The sequence below is a fragment of the Manis javanica genome, chromosome 11 (genome assembly GCF_040802235.1).
Source record: "Manis javanica isolate MJ-LG chromosome 11, MJ_LKY, whole genome shotgun sequence".
Taxonomy (NCBI): Eukaryota; Metazoa; Chordata; class Mammalia; order Pholidota; family Manidae; genus Manis; species Manis javanica.
Genome location: NC_133166.1, coordinates 115,037,810 through 115,061,023, shown reverse-complemented (window position 1 = coordinate 115,061,023; position 23,214 = coordinate 115,037,810). Strand labels below are relative to the sequence as shown.

The 23,214-nt window shown below is 37.0% G+C and overlaps 1 protein-coding gene across 1 annotated transcript in view; it reads left to right on the top strand.

The window, feature by feature from the left end:
- The window catches only part of TOP6BL (TOP6B like initiator of meiotic double strand breaks), an 87,074-nt gene that overhangs the window by 5,511 nt on the left and 58,349 nt on the right, over window positions 1-23,214 (top strand). Inside the window, exons 4-8 of the mRNA XM_073217515.1 lie at window positions 10,405-10,514; window positions 15,707-15,790; window positions 16,968-17,023; window positions 17,345-17,416; window positions 18,895-19,090. Of these exons, the coding sequence (XP_073073616.1) occupies window positions 10,405-10,514; window positions 15,707-15,790; window positions 16,968-17,023; window positions 17,345-17,416; window positions 18,895-19,090 (518 nt within the window). The remainder of the gene's footprint in view (window positions 1-10,404; window positions 10,515-15,706; window positions 15,791-16,967; window positions 17,024-17,344; window positions 17,417-18,894; window positions 19,091-23,214) is intronic.

The window sequence follows — 23,214 nt, the reverse complement described above, 5'->3', positions numbered from 1 at the left end:
TTTCCATTATTATTCTGCTTTATTATTCTTTATTTATTTCAGATAGCTTATCTATTTCTGAGGCCTTAAATATTGTTGGTATGCTGATGAGACTTATTTTTTTCTCTCTTCATCACTAACATGTTTCCAGCTTTGATTATCGATAAGATTAGTCAGTTTGAGGGTTCCTCTGAAATATCATATGCAGTGTGTCTAAACTGGGGTTCATTTTCTTGAAACTAATTTGCTGTGTAACATCTCCATTCTTTTCAATGATACTAACATCCTCATGGTTTTCCAGGCTTTACATTTTGGCCTTTTTTTGGCATTTCCTTTTTCTTTTCTCCATATCTTGTTGAACTGGATTTTTTGTTTTGGTTAACTCTGCTTGTATAGTATGTAGTATGTAATTATTACAGCTTAGAGAATATAGCTAATAATATTTTAATTTCTTTGTATGTTGCTGATTGCTTGGTAGAATAAAACACCTCAGACCAGATTTGAGGTCTTCTGTTAATTAGAATAATCTATACTTTGAAGGATGGTGTCCATTAAGATTGATAAATTCTTGTATTTTTAAAAATTCTCATTACTTCATATTAACAAGTAATACTATTCTGCATCATATAATTATCCATTTATGTAGAAATCCATTTGTATATCCATTTATGTATACACTTAACTATTTATGTTGAACTACTTCTATCATAAATATCTATTTGATGAAACATTATGCTTTTAGTTTGTCTTCCTTGTCCAGGTCTAGAAGCTTCTTCCTATCATGTCCTTTCTCTGGTGGAGAAAAGAAAAAAGATAGGGTAGAAGGCAGTGATGAGATGGGAGAATTTGAAAAACACCATGTTTATTGGTCTTTATTTTGCTGTCTTTTACTTACCTCTTCTATTTATATTACTTCGGTTTATTTTTTTATCTTTTTAAATATCTCCTCATTTCCAAGTTTATTGTCATAATTTAACTCTTTAATAAAATACAGTTTGGCCAGTCACTTAAGAAAATGTTCAAGTGTTTTCCTCAAGTCAGATTTATAGCCTTTTTTTCTTCAAAAGACTAGATAAAAATACTAGCCATTGAAATTAGGGATGACAGCTTTGCTGTTGTATGGTTATGTGGTTATTTTTTTATTTTGGTATCATTAATCTATAATTACATGAGGAACATTATGTTTACTAGACTCCCCCCATCACCAAGTCACCCCCAAAAACCCCATTACAGTCAATGTCCATCAGCATAGTAAGATGCTGTAGAAAGAATCACTACTTGTCTTCTCTGTGTTGCACAGCCCTCCCCGTGCCCCTTCCCCACATTATACATGCTAATCGTAAGGCCCCCTTTCTCCCCCCACCCCCCTTATCCCTCCCTTCCCTCCCATCCTCCCCAGTCCCTTTCCCTTTCGTAACTGTTAGTCCATTCTTGGGTTCTGTGTTTCTGCTGCTGTTTTGTTCCTTCAGTTTTTTCTTTGTTCTTATACTCCACATATGAGTGAAATCATTTGATACTTGTCTTTCTCCACCTAGCTTATTTCACTGAGCATAATACCCTCTAGCTCCATCCATGTTGTTGCAAATGGTAGGATTTGTTTTCTTCTTATGGCTGAATAATCCACTGTGTATATGTACCACATCTTCTTTATCCATTCATCTACTGATGGACACTTAGGTAGCTTCCATTTCTTGGCTATTGTAAATAGTGCTGCGATAAACATAGGGGTGCATCTGTCTTTTTCAAACTGGGCTGCTGCATTCTTAGGGTAAATTTGTAGAAGTGGAATTCCTGGGTCAAATGGTATTTCTATTTTGAGTTTTTTGAGGCACCTCCACACTGCTTTCTGCAATCATTGAACTAATTTACATTCCCACCAGCAGTGTAGGAGGGTTCCCCTTTCTCCACAACCTAGCCAACATTTGTTGTTGTTTGTCTTTTGGATGGTAGCCATCCTAACTGGTGTGAGGTGATATCTCATTGTGGTTTTAATTTGCATTTCCCTGATAATTAGTGATGTGGAGCATCTTTTCATGTGCCTGTTGGCCATTTGAATTTCTTTGGAGGAGTGTCTGTTCAGCTCCTCTGCCCATTTTTTAATTGGATTATTTGCTTTTTGTTTGTTGAGGTGCATGAGCTCTTTATATATTTTGGATGTCAGCTCTTTATCAGATCTGTTATTTATGAATATATTCTCCCATACTGTAGGATGCCTTTTTGTTCTACTGATGGTGTCCTTTGCTGTACAGAAGCTTTTCAGCTTGATACAGTCCCACTTGTTCATTTTTGCTTTTGTTTCCCTTGCCCAAGGAGGTATGTTCAAGAAGTTGCTCATGTTCATGTCCAAGAGATTTTTGCCTATGTTTTTTTCTAAGAGTTTTATGGTTTCATGACTTACATTCAGGTCTTTGATCCATTTCAAGTTTGCTTTTGTGTATGGGGTAGACAGTGATCCAGTTTCATTCTCTTACATGTAGCTGTCCAGTTTTGCCAACACCAGCTGTTGAAGAGGCTGTCATTTCCCCATTGTATGTCCATGGCTCCTTTATTATATATTAATTGACCATATATGTTTGGGTTAATATCTGGACTCCCTATTATGTTCCACTGGTCTATGGATCTGTTCTTGTGTCAGTACCAAATTGTCTTGATTACTGTGGCTTTGTAGTAGAGCTTGAAGTTGGGAAGCAAGATCCCCCCTGCTTTATTCTTCCTTCTCAGGATTGCTTTGGCTATTCGGGGTCTTTTGTGGTTCCATATGAATTTTAGAACTATTTGTTCCAGTCTGTTGGTATTTTGATAGGGATTGCATTGAATCTGTAGATTGCTTTAGGCAGGATGACCATTTTGACAATATTCATTCTTCCTAGCCAAGAGCATAGGATGAGTTTCCATCTGTTAGTGTCCTCTTTAATTCCTCTTAAGAGTGTCTTGTTTTCAGGGTATAGGTCTTTCACTTCTTTGGTTAGGTTTATTCCTAGGTATTTCATTCTTTTTGATGCAATTGTGAATGGAATTGTTTTCCTGATTTCCCTTTCTGCTACTTCATCGTTAGTGTATAGGAATGCAACAGATTTCTGTGTATTAACTTTGTATCCTGCAACTTTGCTGAATTCAGATATTAGTTCTATTAGTTTTGGAGTGGATTCTTTAGGGTTTTTTATTACAATATCATGTCATCTGCAAATAGTGACAGTTTGACTTCTTCCTTACCAATCTGGATGCCTTTTATTTCTTTGTTTTGTCTGATTTCTGTGGCCAGGACTTCCAGTACTATGTTGAATAAAAGTGGGCAGAGTGGTCATCCTTGTCTTGTTCCTGATCTTAGGGGAAAAGCTTTCAGCTTCTCTCTGTTAAGTATAATGTTGCCTGTGGGTTTGTCATATATGACCTTTATTATGTTGAGGTACTTGCCATCTATACCCATTCTGTTGAGAGTTTTTATCATGAATGAGTGTTGAATTTTGTTGAATGATTTTTCAGCATCATTGGAGATGATCTTGTGGTTTTTGTCCTTCTTTTTGTTGATGTAGTGGATGATGTTGATGGATTTTCGAATGCTGTACCAACCGTGCATCCCTGAGATGAATCCCACTTGATCATGGTGTATGATCCTCATGATGTATTTTTGAATTTGGTTTACTAATATTTTCTGGGGTGTTTTTGCATCTATGTTCATCAGGGATATTGGTGTGTAATTTTCTTTTTTTGTGGTGTCTTTGCCTGGTTTTGGTATTAGAGTGATGCTGGCTTCATAGAATAAGTTTGGAAGTATTCCCTCATCTTCTATCTTTTGGAAAACTTTAAGGAGAATGGGTATTATATATTCTGTAAATGTCTGATAAAATTCAGCAGTGAATCCATCTTTTTTGGGTTTTGTTCTTGGGTAGTTTTTTGATTACCGACTCAATTTTCTTGCTTGTAATTGGTCTGTTTAGATTCTCTGTTTCTTCCTTGGTCAGTCTTGGAAGGTCGTATTTTTCTAGAAAGTTGTCCATTTCTTCTAGGTTATCCAGTTTGTTAGCATATAGATTTTTATAGTATTCTCTAATAATTCTTTGTATTTCTGTAATATCTGTCATGATGTTTCCTTTCTCATTTCTGATTCTGTTTATGTGTGTAGATTTTCTTTTTCTCTTAATAAGTCTGGCTAGGGGTTTATCTATTTGTTTATTTTTCTCAAAGAACCAGCTCTTCGTTTCATTGATGTTTTCTGTTGTTTTATTCATCTTAATTTAATTTATTTATTCTCTGATCTTTATTATGTTCCTCCTTCTGCCGACTTTGGGCCTCATTTGTTCTTCTTTTTCCTGTTTCAATAATTGTGAATTTAGACTATTCATTTGGTATTGTTCTTCCTTCTTTAAGTAGGACTGGATTGGTATATATGTTCCTCTTAAAACTGTCTTCGCTGTTTCCCACAGAAGTTGGGGCATTGGGCTGTTGTTTTCATTTGTCTCCATATATTGCTTGATCTCTATTTTAATTTGGTCATTGATCCATTGTTTAGGAGCATGTTGTTAAGCCTCCATGTGTTTGTGAGCCTTTTTGTTTTCTTTGTACAATTTATTTCTAGTTTTATACCTTTGTGATCTGAGAAGTTGGTTGGTAAAATTTCAATCTTTTTGAATTTACCAAGGCTCTTTTTGTGGGCTAGTATGTGGTCTATTCTGGAAAATGTTCCATGTGCACTAGAGAAGAATGTATATCCTGCTGCTTTTGGGTGTAGAGTTCTGTAGATGTCTTTTAGGTCCATCTGTTCTAATGTGTTGTTCAGTGCCTCTGTCTCTTTACTTATTTTCTGTCTGGTTGATCTCTCCTTTGGAGTGAGTGATGTGTTGAAGTCTCCTGAAATGAATGCATCGCATTCTATTTCCTCCTTTAATTCTGTTAGTATTTGTTTCATATATGTAGGTGCTCCTGTGTTGGGTACATAGATATTTATAATGGTTATATCCTCTTGTTGGACTGACCCCTTTATCATTATGTAATGTCCTTCTTTATCTCTTGTTACTTTCTGTTTTGAGGTCTATTTTGTCTGAAGCTAGTACTGCAACACCTGATTTTTTCTCCTTGTTGTTTGCATGAAATAACTTTTTCCATCCCTTGACTTTTAGTCCTTGCGTGTCTTTGGGTTTGAGGTGGGTTTCTTGTAAGCAGCATATAGATGTGTCTTGCTTTTTTATCCATTCTATTACTCTCTATATTTTGATTGGTGCATTCAGTCCATTTACATTTAGGGTGATTATTGATAGATACGTACTTATTGCCATTACAGGCTTTGGATTCATGGTTACCAAAGGTTCAAGGGTAGCATCTTTACTATTTAACCATCTAACTTAACTCACTTATTATGCTATTATAAACACAGTCTGATGATTCTTTATTTCTCTCCTTTCTTTTTCTTCCTCCTCTACTATTTATATGTTAGGTGTTCTATTCTGTACTCTTTTGTGTTTCTGTTGACTGATTTTGTGGATAGTTGATTTCATTTTGCATTTAGTTGGTCTACTTTCATTGCTGTGATTTTTCTCTGGTGACATCTATTTAGCCTTAGGAGCACTTCCATCTAGAGCAGTCCCTTTAAAATACAGTGTAGAGATGGTTTGTGGGAGGTAAATTCCCTCAACTTTTTCTTTTCTGGGAATTGTTTAATCCCTGCTTGAAATTTAAATAATAATCTTGCTGGATACAGTATTGATTCGAGGCCCTTCTGTTTCATTGAATTGAATATGTCATGCCATTCTCTTCTGGCCTGTAAAGTTTCTGCTGAGAAGTCTGATGATAGCCTGATGGGTTTTCCTTTGTAGGTGATCCTTTTTCTCTATCTGGCTGCTTTTAATACTCTGTCCTTGTCTTTCATATTTGCCATTTTAATTATTATATTTCTTGCTGTTTTCCTCCTTGGGTCCCTTGTATTGGGAGATCCGTGGACATCCGTGGTCTGAGAGACTGTTTCCTTCCCCAGATTGGGGAAGTTTTCAGCAATTATTTCTTCAAAGATACTTTCTATCCCTTTTTCTCTCTCTTCTTCTGATACCCCTATAATGTGAATATTGTTGCATTTGGATTGGTCACACAGTTCTCTTAATATTCTTTCATTCCTAGAGATCCCTTTATCTCTCTCTGCCTCAGCTTTTCTGCATTCATGTTCTCTGATTTCTATTCCATTAACAGTCTCTTGCACCTTATCCAGTCTGCTCTTAAATCCTTCCATTGTTTGTTTCATTTCTGTTATCTCCCTCTGTACTTCATCCCTTAGCTCTTGCATATTTCTTTGCAGGTCCATCAGCATGGTTATGACTTTTACTTTGAATTCTTTTTCAGGAAGATTGGTTATTTCTGTCTCACCAGGCCCTCCTCTGCATTTGAGTGATTTTGGACTGAACCAGGTTCTTCTGCCTTTTCATGGGGATAGAAGCGATTGCTGGCGAGTGGCGCTTGTGTCAGCTGGGAGAACTTCCTGCTTGCTGGGCGCCTTGACGGTCTCCACTGCCTGTGCCGGTTAGCTGCACACAGGGAGCAGTCTCTGGGTTAACCCTCTGAGCTGCTGTGGGCAGGGCGGCCCTCAGGATAGCCTAGGGCACTGGTGGGGGTCACAGGTGAGCAGTGTGAGTTCTCCTGCAAGAATGGTGCCCCTTTGTCCTTTCCAGAGTTTGCACCAGCTTCTTCTGCCTGTGCCGGTCAGCTGTGTGTAGGGGGTAGCCTCTGGGTTCATCCCCTGAGCTGCCATGGGCAGGATGGCCCTCGCAATGGCCAAGGGCACTGGCGGGAGTTGCAGGCAAGCAGTGTGTGTTCCCTGTGAGAATAAAGCTCCTTTTTGCCTTCCGGGCTCTGTGCCGTCTCTCCGCTGTCTGTGCCGGGCAGCTGTGCACAGGGGGCAGCCTCTGGGTCTGGCCCAGTTAGCTTCACACTGGGAGAAGACTCTGTATGGATGCTGTGGGTGGGGCTGCTCCCCAGCTGTTCCACAGCAATGGCGGGTCAGCCAGTTTGCCTGCAGTGCCAGCGGGAGGAAATGAACGGTAGGCTGCTTATCGCCATGAGGGGCTTCAGAGCTGTGTTGCCACCCAGGGGGCTAGGGCACTTGAAGTTCCTTAAAGTTCCCAGCCTGTTGGGCTGAGTGTGCCAGGACGATTTTGTCCACCTGTTAAACCCTTGTCCCTTTAAGACTTTTAAAGTGCCCACTTTTCTTTGTCCCAGGGCAGCCAGCTGTGGGAACCTGTTCACAGTGTTAGTCTTGGATTTTACTTTTCCATTTCTCTAATATCCAGTACACCATGCAATGTGTGTCTGTGCTCCTGGTGCAGATTACTGGGACTGGTTATTTAGCAGTCCTGTGCTTCCACTCCCTCCCCACTCTGATTCTTTTCCTCCCACCTGTGAGCTGGGGTTGGGGGAGTGCTCGGGTCACGGCTTTGTATCTTACCCTTTTTGTGAGATGCTGAGTTCTCACAGATGTAGATGTAGCCTGGCTGTTGTACTGTGTCTTTTGGTCTCTCTTTTAGGAATAGTTTCATTTGATGTATTTTCAAAATATATATGGTTTTGGGAGGAGATTTCTGGCACCCTACTCATGCTGCCATCTTGAGAATCTCCCCATGTTTATATCTTTTTAAGTCTGTTCTTAATGCCATTTACCTTTTGCTTTCTTATAATTCACATACCATAGAATATACCATTTTTAAGTGTATAATTCAGGACACTTTAAGTATATAAAAATTTTAAGTGTTCACAAGGTTGTACAACTGTCATCACTATATCATTCCAGTACATTTTCATCACCCCAAAAAGAAATTCTGTACCCATTAGCAGTCGCTCCCCTCACTGCTACCCGCTACCCATTGGCAAACTTTAATCTACTTTCTGTCTTTATGGATTTACCTATTTTGGACTTTTCATATAAATAAATCAAACTATGTAGCCTTTTGTATCTGGCATCTTTCACTAAACATAATGTTTTCAAGATTCAACCATGTTGTATTATTTAACAATACTTCCATTTCCTTTTATGGCTAAATAATATTCCATATTTTGTTAATCTGTCATCATTAATGGACGTTTGGGTTGTTTCCACTTTGATCTCTTAGGAATAATACTGCTATGAACATTTAAGTATTACCCTTTTTTTTAAATGTGCTCTTTTACAGCATGTAATCTGTTATCCACAGGGTTTTCATTTCAAACACTGTATTTTTAATTTCTGAGATTTCTAATAGGATTTTTTGTTGTTACTTTCAGTTTAATTGATGGCAGTTTATTCTTTTTTCATGGTTTCTTTTTATCTTTGAGGGTATAAAATATAAAGTATCTAATTTTAAAGTCTTTTACAGAGATTGTTTTATGAACTCTTTCCTCAGGTGTAAGTTTTGTTGGTTTATATATATTGTATCTTTCATGGTATTGACCTTTGTTGGTTGGTAGTGTTTAGTTAAGAGCTAATCATTCATGATCTATTTGTCCTGAACACATCCTGCATTGGCAGCCTTCCAGGAAGAGGTTCTCTGGTTTGCTGAGCCCTAATCTTGCAGGGTGTATACCTTGGATTAAATTTTGCTTGCGTGGCAAGATACAAAACTCTTGCGTCTTGATAGATTATCTATTTCTGAGTCTCATCACCACTTACGTGACATGGCCCTAAGGTCCTCATCTTGCATCACTGATGCTGCTGCTAGCTTCAGATAGGTAACATCTCTGCCTCGGTCCCTTGCATAGACCTAGGTGTGGCCTCTGTGGACCTTTGCTCTTAAACCTGTGGGTGTTGAAATATTAGCCCTGTGTGTTTTTCTCAGTCCAGGCTCCAAATATGGTGTATCTTTAGTCCTTATTAACCATTGTGGATTCTCTCTTTTTCCTTTCTGAGAAGAATACCTCTCCTTTCTTTGTCTGTAAAGATTTCTCTTTTCCTTTCACCATGACTATTAAGATTTAAAAATGCTTTTTGTCATTTTCTATGTTTGAATGGGAAGATGAGATTTCAACATATGTTAAAGTTATCTTGAAATAGAAGGCTTTTATTTAGTTATTCTGTTCCACATTTTTACATTTAACTCTAATCAGTCCATCTGAATTTTTGTGTGTGTGTGTGTGTATGGAGTGAGTTGAAGTCGATTTCTCCCCAAATAACTATACATTGTATTTTAAATTGTTATTCAGTTTTCTGGAGAATTCAACGTTGTTGACAAGCCTTTTTCTCATGTGTTTATGTGTTTTTCCTGTTCTGCACTGTGTTAGTACTTCAAAGAGAAGTAAGATTCAGAAACAGTTGTTTTATTTCACAGAGAAGTAGTTGAATCACAGAAAACAGGGTTGCCTAAGGTCAGAAAGTCGGTCAGTGGTAAAACTGAAGATTGATGCAAGATACCCTGGTTCAGTGCCAAATTCATTAAACTTTAGTGTAGCATGACTGTACTGCCATATTATCCTGGGCTTTCCGACTGAATTATTTTTGAAAAACAAACTAACGGAAAGAAAAATATTACCTATTAAAACTGATAGCCTGAACTTGATCTTGGTCATCTTCATACTTTTTGAGATGGTTAAAGCTTTGTTACATATGTAATATAAATGCTTTAGGAAAAAGTCATGATATTATTCTAGGATATGTTTTATTGTTAGCAGGTTTTACAAAGTTGAATTCTTTTATAATATCAACATTGTCGATCTCATTTATAAGACAGAACTTGCATAGACTGAGATATCTATCTTTATTCATATTTAGTTCTCTATTATAATAGTGTTGTAGAGGGGAAATAAGGGATGGTGTTTTATAAAATGGGAGCTTTTTTTTCCTTTAAAATATGAGTACCAAGGTAAAAAAAGGAAAAAGGATGGTGCATACTTTGAGGTTCTCTTTATTGATGATGATCCAGGACTCACTGATGCTTTGTGGAAAGATAGTTCTGAGTCAACACATGTAAATACATCAAGTGGTTAATTTATAAATTATATTAGCAAGAGTTTGCTTTTATTGTTAAAGAGTGCCTCATTAAAGAACACTCGGTAAATGTCTGAGAGGGTCATTCTTGTATTTTTTCTGCTTTTAGTCCTAAATTAGCGTGCTGGATTTATAATAATTAAATAGTGAATTGATTTATTAAAAACTACAAGAATATCAGCTAGAGCTATCAGCTCGGAAGATGTCTGGCATTGCTTATGACCTTGTGGAAATTAATTGAAAATACAATTGATTTAGCAAGTGTGAAAACTTAGAAACATGAGATTAAATGTCATAACCTGATAAAGTAATTCTAAATGTTCAAGCAATTTGCTGATGCATAGCCATTTCCAATCATATTTTAAATTTTGCAGATAATCTTTTCATCAGGGAAAAGCCTTCTTGGTTTATCGGTTTAATAAACAATTCCAGAAACTCTGGTGCTTATCCAAACTGCTTGTTCTATTTTGTCATTATTTCTTCTCACACAGACATACAGTCTATACTGCCTGGATTGTCTCCAAAGTTGAATTGGACATCAGAGGAAGCCAGCTATTCTCAGGATATAATGGGGGTAACACCGTTCCAAATGATTTTTGAGGCAAGTTTTGTTGTGGTTCTATAAATTACTGATGTTTTGATTCATATTTTTCTATAAATCTAATAACAAGAAAGTTAAAATGTAGGTTCCTCATAGTTCCAGTTTGAAATGAAATAAGGCATTTGTTCCCAGACTTCCCTACGCAGGTTTTAAATACTAATGTTTGTAGTCCCACTCCAAGAGATTGTGATTTATTTGGTCTGGGTGTTAGATTAGTCTGCTCAGACTGACAAAAGAAATAAATATCATATTAAACAGCAAAAATTAGTTTTCTCATACTTCTGGAGGCTAGAAGTCCTTGTCTTTGTGTGTAGGTGAAGAGAGAGCGCTTTGATATCTTTCTTTTCTTACAAAGACACCAGTCCTATCGGATTAGGGCCCCTTCCTTATGACCTCATTTAACCTTAAGTATGTCCATAAGGTCCTGCCTGCAAACACAGCCACATGGGAGGCTAGGGCTTCAACATATGAATTTTGGGGAATACAAATTCAGTCCATAATGGGTGTGGCCTGGGCTCTGAAATATTTAGAAAATCCCAGATGACTTCCAATGTGCAGCTAAGTTTGAGAACCACTGAGACAAGCCATTATTAGAATTTTGATCTCCAGAAAAAGAAAATAAAATAGATTCCCAGGGCAGATCCTATTTGGATACATTTTTATTAGGTTGGTTTAAAGATCTGTGTTGATTTATTTGTAGCCCAGATGTATGAGAGTGACAGTTGAGTTCTCCATTCTCTTTAACAATTCTCTGATCCCCTGTCTTTCCTTCCTTTGAATTAGTGGCAACATAAAGAATTAGAGTACTTTAAACAATCTTCAAGAAGCACTTGGGAGGCCTTCTCCATGTTCAAATAATTATATGCTCCTCCTAAAAGGAAGTGGGTATGGATTTGGGACAATGGCTATCCTTGGCTGTGCCTTATCTTCTTTAGAGGAATGGAGAGTAAACAGTCTGGAGCAATTAATGGTTAGTCGGCTCTGAAACTATTAATGTCAAATAGCAATAAAAAACTGATTCCAGTTAACCAAGAAAAGCAGTTCTAGAAAAGGAGATCATGTGTTTTAGCCAGTCAGAACAGTGAATACCTAACATTTATCTATGTTATTTAAGCCTCCTGGCAACTTTATGAAGTGGATAGGACAAGGATTGACACCCTATTTTACAGATAAGAAAACTAAGATTCAGAGAATTTGACTGACCTTCCCAAGGTCATATGAAAGTTAAGTGACAGAATTAGAATTTGAACCAAAGTCTTTCTTAGAGTGATCAGTACTATTTTATATTTATCCATTCAGAAACCTCTGTGTTTGTTCAATTTGGCCTCACTGTGCTAGATATTGAAGGTACAGAGTCCTAAGACATGTTATTTGATCACAAGGATTTTGGAATCTGAGGAAAAGATAGTCAAGTAAACAAATAATTACAGCATCATGTAATGGTAGAGGTAAGCATTGAATGCTGTGGTACCATGGAGGGAGGGTACTGAACCCAGTGGAAGGGACCAAAGTCTAGAGGTTTTGATGAAACCGAAAACATTTTCTGGGTAAAAGGGGTTCAGAATAGGAAGTTATCATCAGACTGATAAAGTTTCTGTTTCTGATTAAAGCAGTGTTTCCCTCCGGAAAATCAAAGTGAGCATTTATAGCACAGATAATTTGACTTAATCAAGGTAGCCACTATTAACGTCTGGTGTACCTCTTTTCATGTAAGAGTGGGACCTTTCAGTTTAAGGTTTCCAGAATGTGCAGTTCTCAGCTATAACCATTGGAATATGTGGCTGGAAATGAGTGGGAGTCAAGGTCATTGGAGTTGAAGAGATTAATGGAATTGTGAGACTAAGTTGTTGTTTAGACTGGTCACCCACTTGGATGTGAAAGTTCACCAAGATGATGGCAGGACTTAGAATGCAGAGGAAAACTGAGCTTAGTGCCCAGAGTCAACTGATGATGGATGAGGAGAGGTAAAAGAACAGTATAACCTCAGAGCAACAAGGATTTTCTGAAAGCGTTTGTTCCATTACATCTCATTGTCACGGTAATGTGCAGCTACTTAAAGATACTTGAATGAAGAGAGTGAGAAGAGAAAAAGGGAAGATTATGGAAGATTTTGTTATATATACCTCCACTGGGGAGAAAGGTCACATAGCAAGGTTCATAGCAAAGACTAGGGAATGGAGACATTCATGAAAAAACTATAATGATACACTGCTCTGGGCATGTAAGGAGAGCTAATCCTGGGGAAGACTGAGGAATGCTGCATTTTTGAGCGGCGAGGGTTTTGTGTTCGTTTATACTCAGAGTCAGTCCTGCATCTTGGGGTCCATTAGGCTGGGTAACACGTCCTTCCAAGATCTTGACAGTTCCTTTCATTTTTATATTTATTTTTGCCATAATACTAAATGACAAAATGGGTAGAGATATATACATACAAACATGTCTATGTATTTACACCTATCTATCTATGTACTTCTCTAACTATCTAAGTAACTAACTAGAGAGACAGAGACACTGATTAACTTTCCTCTAAGTTGCACAGGGCCCATGACTGCATAAGTTCATGTTTGAAAATATAAAATGGCTCCCATATTCTCTCTTGTAATTAGACTTGTATTTAAAGATGAAGGCTGAAACATATGATTTAATAGTGGTTTCTGCAGCCTCTGTTTTTTCCCAACAGTTAAGTAAATTCACTGCCTCTCTAGGTATGTCAGACTGAATGATGGATTTCTAACACCCAACTGTAAAAGCTTGTAAAAGACTTGGTAGTGTCTTTCTCTCTCAATCTTAAAAATGTATGAGTCTATCTTAAGAGGAGTTACTTGCTTTTGTTAACTATCTTCTGCTGACCTGATGTTAGGTCACTTTTTTTCTCAGCTGCAAGGTTTAGGCGCCAATCCTTCTTGTGCATTTCTTCAGCATCTCTTGTATATATAAATCATAAAACTTTTCACATTGTTGTAAAAATTATTTATATATTTTTCTCTTCTACCCAACTGTGAACTCTTTAAATTCTGAGATTGTTTTATTTATCTCTGTAGGCCCAGGTACATAATAAGCTACACAAAGTGTTTTATGAGTGAATAAATACATATATTCAGTAGTCATGCACAAGCATTGCCTGTCAGACACCGTAAGAAGTAATGATAGATTGTGTAATGTCTCATTCTGATAGCTATATGCACAGAAAATGAACATTGTTGGAGAGGCAAAATCATATAGTAGAATGTGGGCTTTAGAGTTAGTCAGACCTAGGTTTGAATCCCAGTTTTGCCACTTAACTAACTTTGTGTGACCTTGGACAAATTAGCTTATTTAATCATCATGAATAAAATGGGGATATTTCCTACTTGCTTATAAACTGCTTGGCATGTAGCAGGTGTTAGTAAGTGTTAGCTCAGTATTATGAATTGTTAGCCCCTCCCTAGTAGCTGCTCAAGGAACTTTCACTTACTTAGTTGCCTTACTGCTAGATATAATTAGCCCTTTCTGTGATACACCCTGTAATCACTGAGGCTACAGAAGCTTGAAACTGTTCCAAGAAGTTGTTTTGGAAGTTGTTAAGTACAGAAAATGCTTTAAGAGACCATTGCTTTTCTTCTGTTTGAACATTTTGTAATAAAAATTTTTAAATGAAGGATGTAACTATATGTATTTGCAGTTACTATTTAATCACAACTGTATACATGTATGAATAATCTTGGATTTGTTTCTAGAATCTCTTAATAATCCTCTTCCATTTAAAAAAAATTTTTGTAATAATTTTTCTCATTATCCCCACCCACTGCCGAGCTGTTGATCTTTTCTTCAGTGTACTCATAAAAAGTATTATAATAATTTATTCTTCTCTATGTTTACTTTTTATTGTGTTATGAGATTTTGAGGTCTGGAGCTATTTTTTTCCTTTAATATGTACCTCGTAGATGACTCTGTATTCTCTGAGCCACCAATAGGAACCTACTGATGTCTGATGCCTGGCTCTGTTTCTTCTTATTTTCCTGGACGTCTCCATTTTCTAGGAGACTCCTTTTAACTTTGGTTTTACAGACACTATGTTAAACATAGTGAATCAGTATACTAAAGCTCTGGAACCAGATTAGGTAACCTTAGGAAATTCATTTAACCTCTTTGGGAATCTTTTTTTTTTTCATCCATAAAATATGGGTCATATATGCCTAATAGGGTTAAATGAGGTAATATAAATAAAATACTTTAGCACCATTCTTGGAATAGGGAAAGCCCTCAATAAGTTGTAAATCTTACTACATTTATAGAGAAGTATCAGGATATATTGGAAAGAGCATGGCCAATTAGTGTTAGGTCAAATTCTGTCTCTGTCACTGAAGAGCTGGGTGACCTTAGGCAAGTTGCTTAACTGCTCTATACCTCATTTAAAACAAATCTACAGAGGGGATAGTAACACCTGCCTGCAAGATTGTGGTGAGGTAAGGTAGTAACAGCACCTGCACAGTGCTTGCCACATAGTAGGCATTCAACAAGTAGAATTATTATTACATGTGTAATATATTACTTTCAGATTATTGTTTGATCCTTAAAACAGCTCTGTGAGGTAGAAAGGGAGAGTTTTATCCCTGTTTTGCAGATTAGGAAATATGGCCCAGAGCAATTAAGTGATTTTGTGTGTGTGTGTGTGTGTGTGTGTGTGTGTGTGATTACTTAAGTAATTTTTACAGAGCTAATCCTAAGGCACATATTTTCTGATTTTTGAGCTTTTTGCTTTACAGATTTTCCTTAAAGATAAATGTTTGGATGAACAGATTGACATTCAAAAATAGGCTCCCTTTAGTGTCTGCTCCTTTGACTCCAACTCAGATTCTTAATATAGATTGACCCACATTAAGACGGTAGAGTTAAGATAGAGTTACTCTTCTCAGCTCCAGTCTGAATTACTTTAAAATTTGTTACAAAAGGTGTTTTTGAGATTGTGGATCTTACCTTGATTTTTGTTCATTTGTCTCATGAAGTTCCATGAAATAGGTACTTTAACCCAAGAAGTTATGGCTGTTAGATTCCCTTTTGTGTCCAATTCTCAGACCCAAAGATGTGTACACCTGGAGTCTGAAAAGCTTTCTGAGGTGTAATGACTTTTATAGGATGAAATACCATAATTTCATTAGTGTGTGTTCAAGGGTTTGTGTATGTATGTAAATGTTTTTGTTGTTTTGTTACAGGTTGATGAAAAGCCTGCAACTTTGATGACAGATAGTCTGGTTATAAAGAATTTTTTACGCAAAATTATCATGGTGCATCCTAAGGTAAGCTGTTCCTTTTCATAATAATGATTCTCTTGTTTAAAAAGTCATATGTTTTCAGGAGATGTCTGTCTGTTGGACATGGAAGGATCTGGTTGGTTCTCTTTCTTTTAATGAAAATGATTTCAGTTTTTAATATTGAATTGATTTGGTTTCTGTCCTTTGGGCAGTCTTGACACTGGTCATGTGACATAGTTGAGAACCCTTGGATGTAGAGAGAGTTTTCTTTTGGGTTCTTATTTTCACTTCCTTACTGTTTTATTGTATCACTTTGGGTACCTACTTTCTCTCTTCTGTGCTTTATTTTTCTGTTAAATCTGGATAATAAACCTTGCTGATTATCTCCTTCTCTAAAATTATGTAATAGCCATAAAGGAATTTTAATAAGGTACTTTGAACTTTGGAGGGCTAATATTTTTATTATTTTCTGTAGTTAGATAGGTTTATAAAGATATATACAGTTAAGTATGCTATATAACTTTATATATAACTTGTTTTCTCTTGCTAGTGTCCTACTTTTCCTGTCTTCATCAGAGTTCAGTGCTTATTGTTTGTCACTATTGTACGTGCTCTCCACACACTCATTCAATCTTCACAACATCCCTTGTGAAGTAGGTTTTTATCATCATCATTTCCATTTTATAGCTGAGGAAACTATGGTATGCAGGCTAAATAACTTACAGAGCCAGGATTTGAACTCAGGCAGTCTGGTTCTAGAGTTCACTATTACCCATTATGTTACATAGAAAGAAAAATGTGGGTTGAAGTTAGGAAATAATTAGAACAATGAAGTAAATTAGGAGGACATAAAAGTCATAAAAGTTGGAGGCAGGGGAAGAAAAACCAAAGAACCAAGTGTGGAATGTTCCATGTATGAAGACAATGGAAAGAATAGAAAAGTGGACAGTTCCTTTAAGAAGGCAGAGAAGAGATACCTTGGGAGAACAGCATAAGACTAAAGGGTAGGATTGCTTGATAATTTTTGACTACTTGGAATTGTAGTGTTAGAACGCAATATATTTAAGATGCTGGATTTGGACAGACAAGTGTTAATTATGTTTAGGGAAAGTACAAGTGAAAAAAAGGTGATGTAAAAAATAACTTCTTTAGGAATTAAGTGTAGGAATTTTTAGTCTCTATCCTGGGTCAAGTTAAATCTTACATGCCATTTATTTTGCAGATTAAATTTAATTTCAGTGTAAAGGTGAATGGAATCCTCTCCATAGAGGTCTTTAGGTAAGTTATTTAAGTCCATGGCTTAAGTTTATGCTGTGGCTCTAAGCAAGAAACTAATTGACTTTGAAACTAATTTTCTCAGAACCCCACATTTTTTTATTCCCTGTTAACTTTTAATGAATGAGTAGATTCATTTAAATTTTTGATGTCTTTCCCTTTCACTAGAGTGGATGAACTCAAAAACTGCCATTTTCCCCTTGGCCAATTCATTACTGAGTTCCAGTTATCTGTAGGGGTGGTAATCATGGGCCAAAATTTGTATCAGGCAGAGGTTGGTTTCAGAATCTTTGAGATATGGCTTAGCTTTTCTTTGCTTTGCAGGACAAAGAATGAACCCACTTTGAACCTGTTGAATGGAATTGCTCTTGTCATAAACTATCAGCATTATGTGAGGTGAAGGGGAAAAGCCTTGTTGTCATCCATGTTTTACTCTCCTGTTATGAGTATGAATATGGGTAGAAATTGAAAATGGTTTCACTTGTCATTTCTTAGTGACAGGTGTCAGATTCTCTGTAAGAAAAGTAAAACTTTTAAGCTATTTATATTGAAAACTATTATTATTCCTTGTTCCTTGAATATGTTCTAATTAACCTCAGGATATGTTCCTTCTCCTCTCCATGCCTGTTTTCTTCCGTAACTGAAATAAAACAAACCCTGCTAATTCCAATCCCATTTAGACATGAGAAGAGGGAAATGACTTTAAAAGGTTACTCTTTGCTAGAGAAATAGTATGAATACAAAAGAATTCTTTGTATATTACTTTTTGCACATCAGCATTTTGCATAGGTTTGGAAATCATCTCTCTCCCCACCTCCACCTTCTTCAGACTACAAAAAAAAACTGTGAAGGAGGTGTTAAATGAGTGGAATAGAATTTTCTGCCATGCCTTCTTAAACTGTCCTACTACCACAAAATCCAAAGCAAACATGCATTATAGCAAGAAAAAGAATCTACCTTATGTTTAGGTCCAACTAATTTATTCTTTATTTAATTGTTCCTGCCTCCATCTGTATGTTCTGAATCAAGACTGGTAGTCATAGCATTTTAAGGCTCAAAGAAACTGTCCATGGTTTTTTAGTTTTTAATCTGTTTTCTTACTCTTGCCCCAAATTACATCAGATTAGAATACTTTTTATTTTTTAGTATGTGCAGGAAAGAAAACCCTCACCCCGTATCTTTCTTAACTATCATATAATCTTTACAGGTAGACAGCTTGTTATCATAGATTCACTGAAAGGGTTTTAAGTCTCAGAGCCAGTGTTGGTCGTCATATTTCCCTGGGTGACCTGCTGAGTTTAGAGAGAGAGGAAAAGTTTCATTAACTTGCTTTTCTCTTTAGAAAAGAGCTGTTGGAAAGTAAGCAAATACCAAATTTCACTAAATTCTAGGATAGAAAGATGCCCTACTTTTTTCTCATTACTCCTATCAAACAGAACCTCACACACTTCAGCAAAAGGTGTAGCATGTGTGAAAGCAGACATCTAACTATCATGAGGCCAGTTTTTAAGGCTATTTGTCTTTAAGGGACCTCCTCACTCCCATCCCCATCATGGTGATCTTTAAATGGTCTTAGAAACTTCTGCTCAGAACCATAGAGTAATTTTAGTGGAGGAAACACACTTTTGAGAATCTAAAACTGCATTAGTGGCAGCAGAAGCAGGAGCCATGATACCAGTCCTGAAATGCCAGTTTGCCTGCTCTTTCTATTGTTTGTGATTCCCTGAGTGGGACATGGTTACTTATTCCAGCAAAACTGATATGGCTGGTTACATGGCTATGCATATGCTGGAAGTTATAAAAGGAATTTTGAAAGCCCTTCAAAATTTTAAGAGGGGAAAAAAGCTAAATTTGTCTTATCTGGTTTTTGACAGTAGACCAAAAGTTGGTACAACTGAAGTACTCTGCAGCAGATTCCATCCTGTGCTAGGACGTCCAGTAATCCTTTCCATCTCTGAAGACATAGCTGACATGGGCTTGTCTGGAGAGCTGACACTGACTCCAGCTGCTGCTCTGTGTCCTTGCCCGAAAGTCTTTTCCAACCAGCTGAATAGGATTTCTTCAGCTTCCATATCCTTTTGATGACAGAGTTCATCAAAATTTTCAAAATCATAGTCTTTGAAAATGAATTTTTATATCCGAATTCTAACAAAGCCTTTAGCAATTTATAAACTCTGTGTCTAGAAACCGGTATGATTTGTGCAAAACAAAAATGCAATATGAAAGTTACGCTTGAGAGTTTTTCCAAGAAACTGAAAACTATAAAATGTGACACATGTGTCACACTCTTCATGTCATGCAGTATGCCTGAAGTATGGATTGAATGGTGAAAGAGGGAGAGATGAGGCTGGAAAAGTGGTTTGGAGTTGAATATGGTGGGTCTTCAGTACCAGACTAAGGAGTGTGAACTTTATTCTCTATATGGTGGGAAACCATTATTGTTTTAGGAGTTTCTGACAGCATTGTACAGGATGGATGGGAGAGAGAAGTCAGTAATCACTAAGTAAATAAGGAAATAAACTGGGCAGGAGATAGTGAGTGTCTGAATTGATGAGCATGGAAATGAGACTTAGTGCTGAAAGTAATCACCATAATGAGGGAACCAATTCATTGTTGGACTAGGGAGATTACAGCAGGGAATGGCTAAAGTTCATGTCAAGATTTCTATATCCAGAATTTCTGTATCTCTGTAGAGACAGAAAATAGACAGCGAGGGATTCTTTTTGGGATGATAAAAATGTCCTAAAATTGATGGTGGTGTTGGTTACACAACTTTTTAATATTCTAAAATCCATTTAATTGTGCTCTTTAACTGGGTGAATTTCAGCATGTGTGAATTAAACCTCATAAAGGTTTCCATAGATGATTGACAGAATAATGATACTGTCAACAAGATGCAAATCATAAATAACACCTTTGGTGGGTAAAGAATATTAATTTGGCTTTAAAACATTTTGGGTTTATGGTGCCTGCAGGACATCCTTTGAAAATGGCCAGCAGCTATACAGAATTTTGGCTTGGAATTTGGAAGGGGTCAGATTTAGAGAGAGAGATTTGAGCCTCAGAATTTTCTCCATAGGTAAGTATGGTGTAATTCTGTGGTCGGAACATGGCACAGGAGTGTAAATGCTAGATTCACCATTAGTTAGTGTGCAACTTTATGTAACTTCTTAACCAGCCTAAACCTTTAAAGTGGGGCTCATAATACTTACCTCATAGATTTATTTATTTTCCCTTGCAAAAGAGTTTTTCTTTTTGTTATTTTGTGGTTTGTTTAGAATTAACTATATAATAATCCATATGAAGCTCCTAGCATACTGCCCAACACATAATGAATGTTCAATAAATATTAGGTATTATTATATGATCGAAGTGATAGGAGTAAAGGAAGTTAGAGTATGAAGAACAAGAACAGAAGAGGGCCAAGGTCATGATAAATGTCAACTGAGAGTGTCTTTAGGGAGGAAGAAAGAGGCAGAATAGTGATAGACTATATGTGGAAATTTTGTATTTTAAAACATGCTTTTTCTTAATATATTGACCATACAGAAGAATATAAAGTAAAATATAAAATTTCCTTTCCTCCTCATCCCAGGTTCCAGAGGGCATAAGATAGATTTTCTATTCTCTTGAAACTTACATTTTAGTGGGAAAATTTAATTAATAAATGTCAAGAGGCAATAAGTACAGTGAAGATAATGCTTGGGATGTTATTTTAAATATGGTCAGTGAAGACTAGGTGGGTGAATGAGAGAGAACGAGCTAGCTCTGAAAACTTTGGTGGGATTTCAGTGTCTGAAAATGGCAAACTAGGTGATTTAGACCAATTGTCTAAAGACAAAGGCTGGATGAAATATTAAAAAACCATAAAAGTAGCTGATAGCTAATGAACAGGGAGGAATTTCTGGGCTATGATTTAGGACAGAAAGTCATTACTGAACTCTTGAGCAAAACACTGGAGGCTGTTTTTGCCTGTAGTCATTTGCAAATTAGGACAAGAAGCTGAGGGTCTAAGATGCACTTCTGAATCAATGCAGGACAAGAAGGCCAAAGAGTTCAGAGCCTGCTGAGCGTGGAGGTGCTGTTAAACACACCTCTTGTTTTGGGCAACACTTATAGTAGTACTTTTAGTAGCCTTCAGGTGAAACTGAAATAAACCATCCTCACATGGACTGCATATATTTTTAGGTCATCTGGGCATGCCAGAAAATCTTAAACTTTGAAATTGGATTAAGATGAGTCTAGAAAAACAGGACTCACAATGAAAGGGAAAAAAAATCAATGGAAACCTACCAGCAATGATACATGATAGGGCATTAAAATAGGTATAACTGTATTCCCTATGTTCAAAAGTGAGAGGAAAGACTGGATATTTTAAGTAAGGACATGAAAGATACATAAAAAAAACCCAAATTGAACTTCTGGAGATAAAAATAAAAATTTTCAGATGAAAATACACTGGGTAAGATTAATGGCAGATTTATACATTGCAGAAGAAAAGACAGTGAACTCAAAACCAAAGCAGTAGAAACTAGCTAAAACGAAACACAGAGGAAAAAAGACTCTAAAGAAATGAACAAAACATCAGAGAACTGTGGGTAACTTCAAGTGGCCTAATTCAGAGACATGTAATTGGAGTCCTGCAGGGAGGACATATAAAATATTTGAGGAAATAATGTCCCCCGATTTCCAAATTTGATGAAACTATAATAACCTGCAGATCCAAGGAGATCAACGAACCCTAAACATTATAGAAAATTATACCAAGACACACCATAATAAAATTGCTTGAAGCAGTAATAAAAAAATCTTGAAAGCACCTAAAAGACATCTTACATACTAAGCAACAAAGATAAGAATCACAGCCTATTTCTTGTTGGAAACAGCGTAAGCTAGAAGAAAATGGAGTGGCATCTTAAAATAATAAAAGAAAAAGAATTGTTAACCTGGGTTTTTTAAAATTAAGGTTATCATTGATATACAATTTTAGGAAGGTTTCACATGAGCAACATTGTGGTTACTACATTCACCCATATTATCGAGTCCCCTCCCACCTTCCACCCCAGTCACTGTCTGTCAGCTTAGTAAGATGCCGCAGAATCACTACTTGTCTTCTCTGTGCTACACAGACTTCCCCATGACCCCCCACACACAACACGTGTGCCAATTAAAATGCCCTCAATCCTGTTCTACCCCCCTCCCCATCCACTTTTCCCCACCTCTCCCCTTTGGTACCTGCTGGTCCCTTCTTGGAGTCTGTGAATCTGCTGCTATTTTGTTCCTTCGGTTTTGCTTTGTTGTTATACTCGATAAATGCAGGAAACCATTTGGTACTTGTCTTTCTCCACCTGGCTTATTTCATTGAGCATAATATCCTCTAGCTCCATCTATGTTGCAAATGTTAGGATTTGTTTTCTTCTATGGCTTAGTAAGTCCATGTTATATATGTACCACATCTTCTTTATCCATTCATCTTCTGATGGACACTTAGGTTGCTTCCATATCTTGGCTATTGTAAATAGTGCTGCGAAAAACATAGGGGAGCATATGTTTTTTTGAATCTGGGATCTTGTTTTCTTTGGGTAAATTCCTGGGGGTGGAATTCCTGGGTCAAATGGTATTTCTATTTTGAGTTTTTTGAGGAACCTTCATACTGCTTTCCACAATGGTTGAACAAATTTACATTTCCACCAGCAGTGTAGGAGGGTTCCTCTTCCTCCACATCCTCGCCAGCATTTGTTGTTCCCTGTCTTTTGGATGTTGGCCATTCTAACTGGTGTGAGGTGATATCTCATTGTGGTTTTAATTTGCATTTCTCTGATAATTAGTGATGTGGACATCTTTTCATGTGCCTGTTGGCCATCTGAATTTCTTCTTTGGAGAAGTGTCTGTAGGTGGGGCAGCCCTCTGGCTGGCCTGGTACATTGGCAGGGGCAGCAGGTTTGTGAACTGATGCTGGCTGGGAGGAAGGTGCAGCAGGCTGCATATTACAGTGAGGTGCTGTGGTGCGTGTCGCCAGCCATGAGGATGGAATTCCTGAAGCTCCTGAAAGTTCCCAACCTGCTGGGCTGAGTGTGCCAGGACGATTTTGTCCACTTCCCTTTCTCCTAAGCAGCAAGCTCTGTGTAATCCTTGCCCCGTTAGTAGCCCTCTTGCTGTTGGGAAGTCTTTCAAAGTTCCTGCTTTTTTTTTTA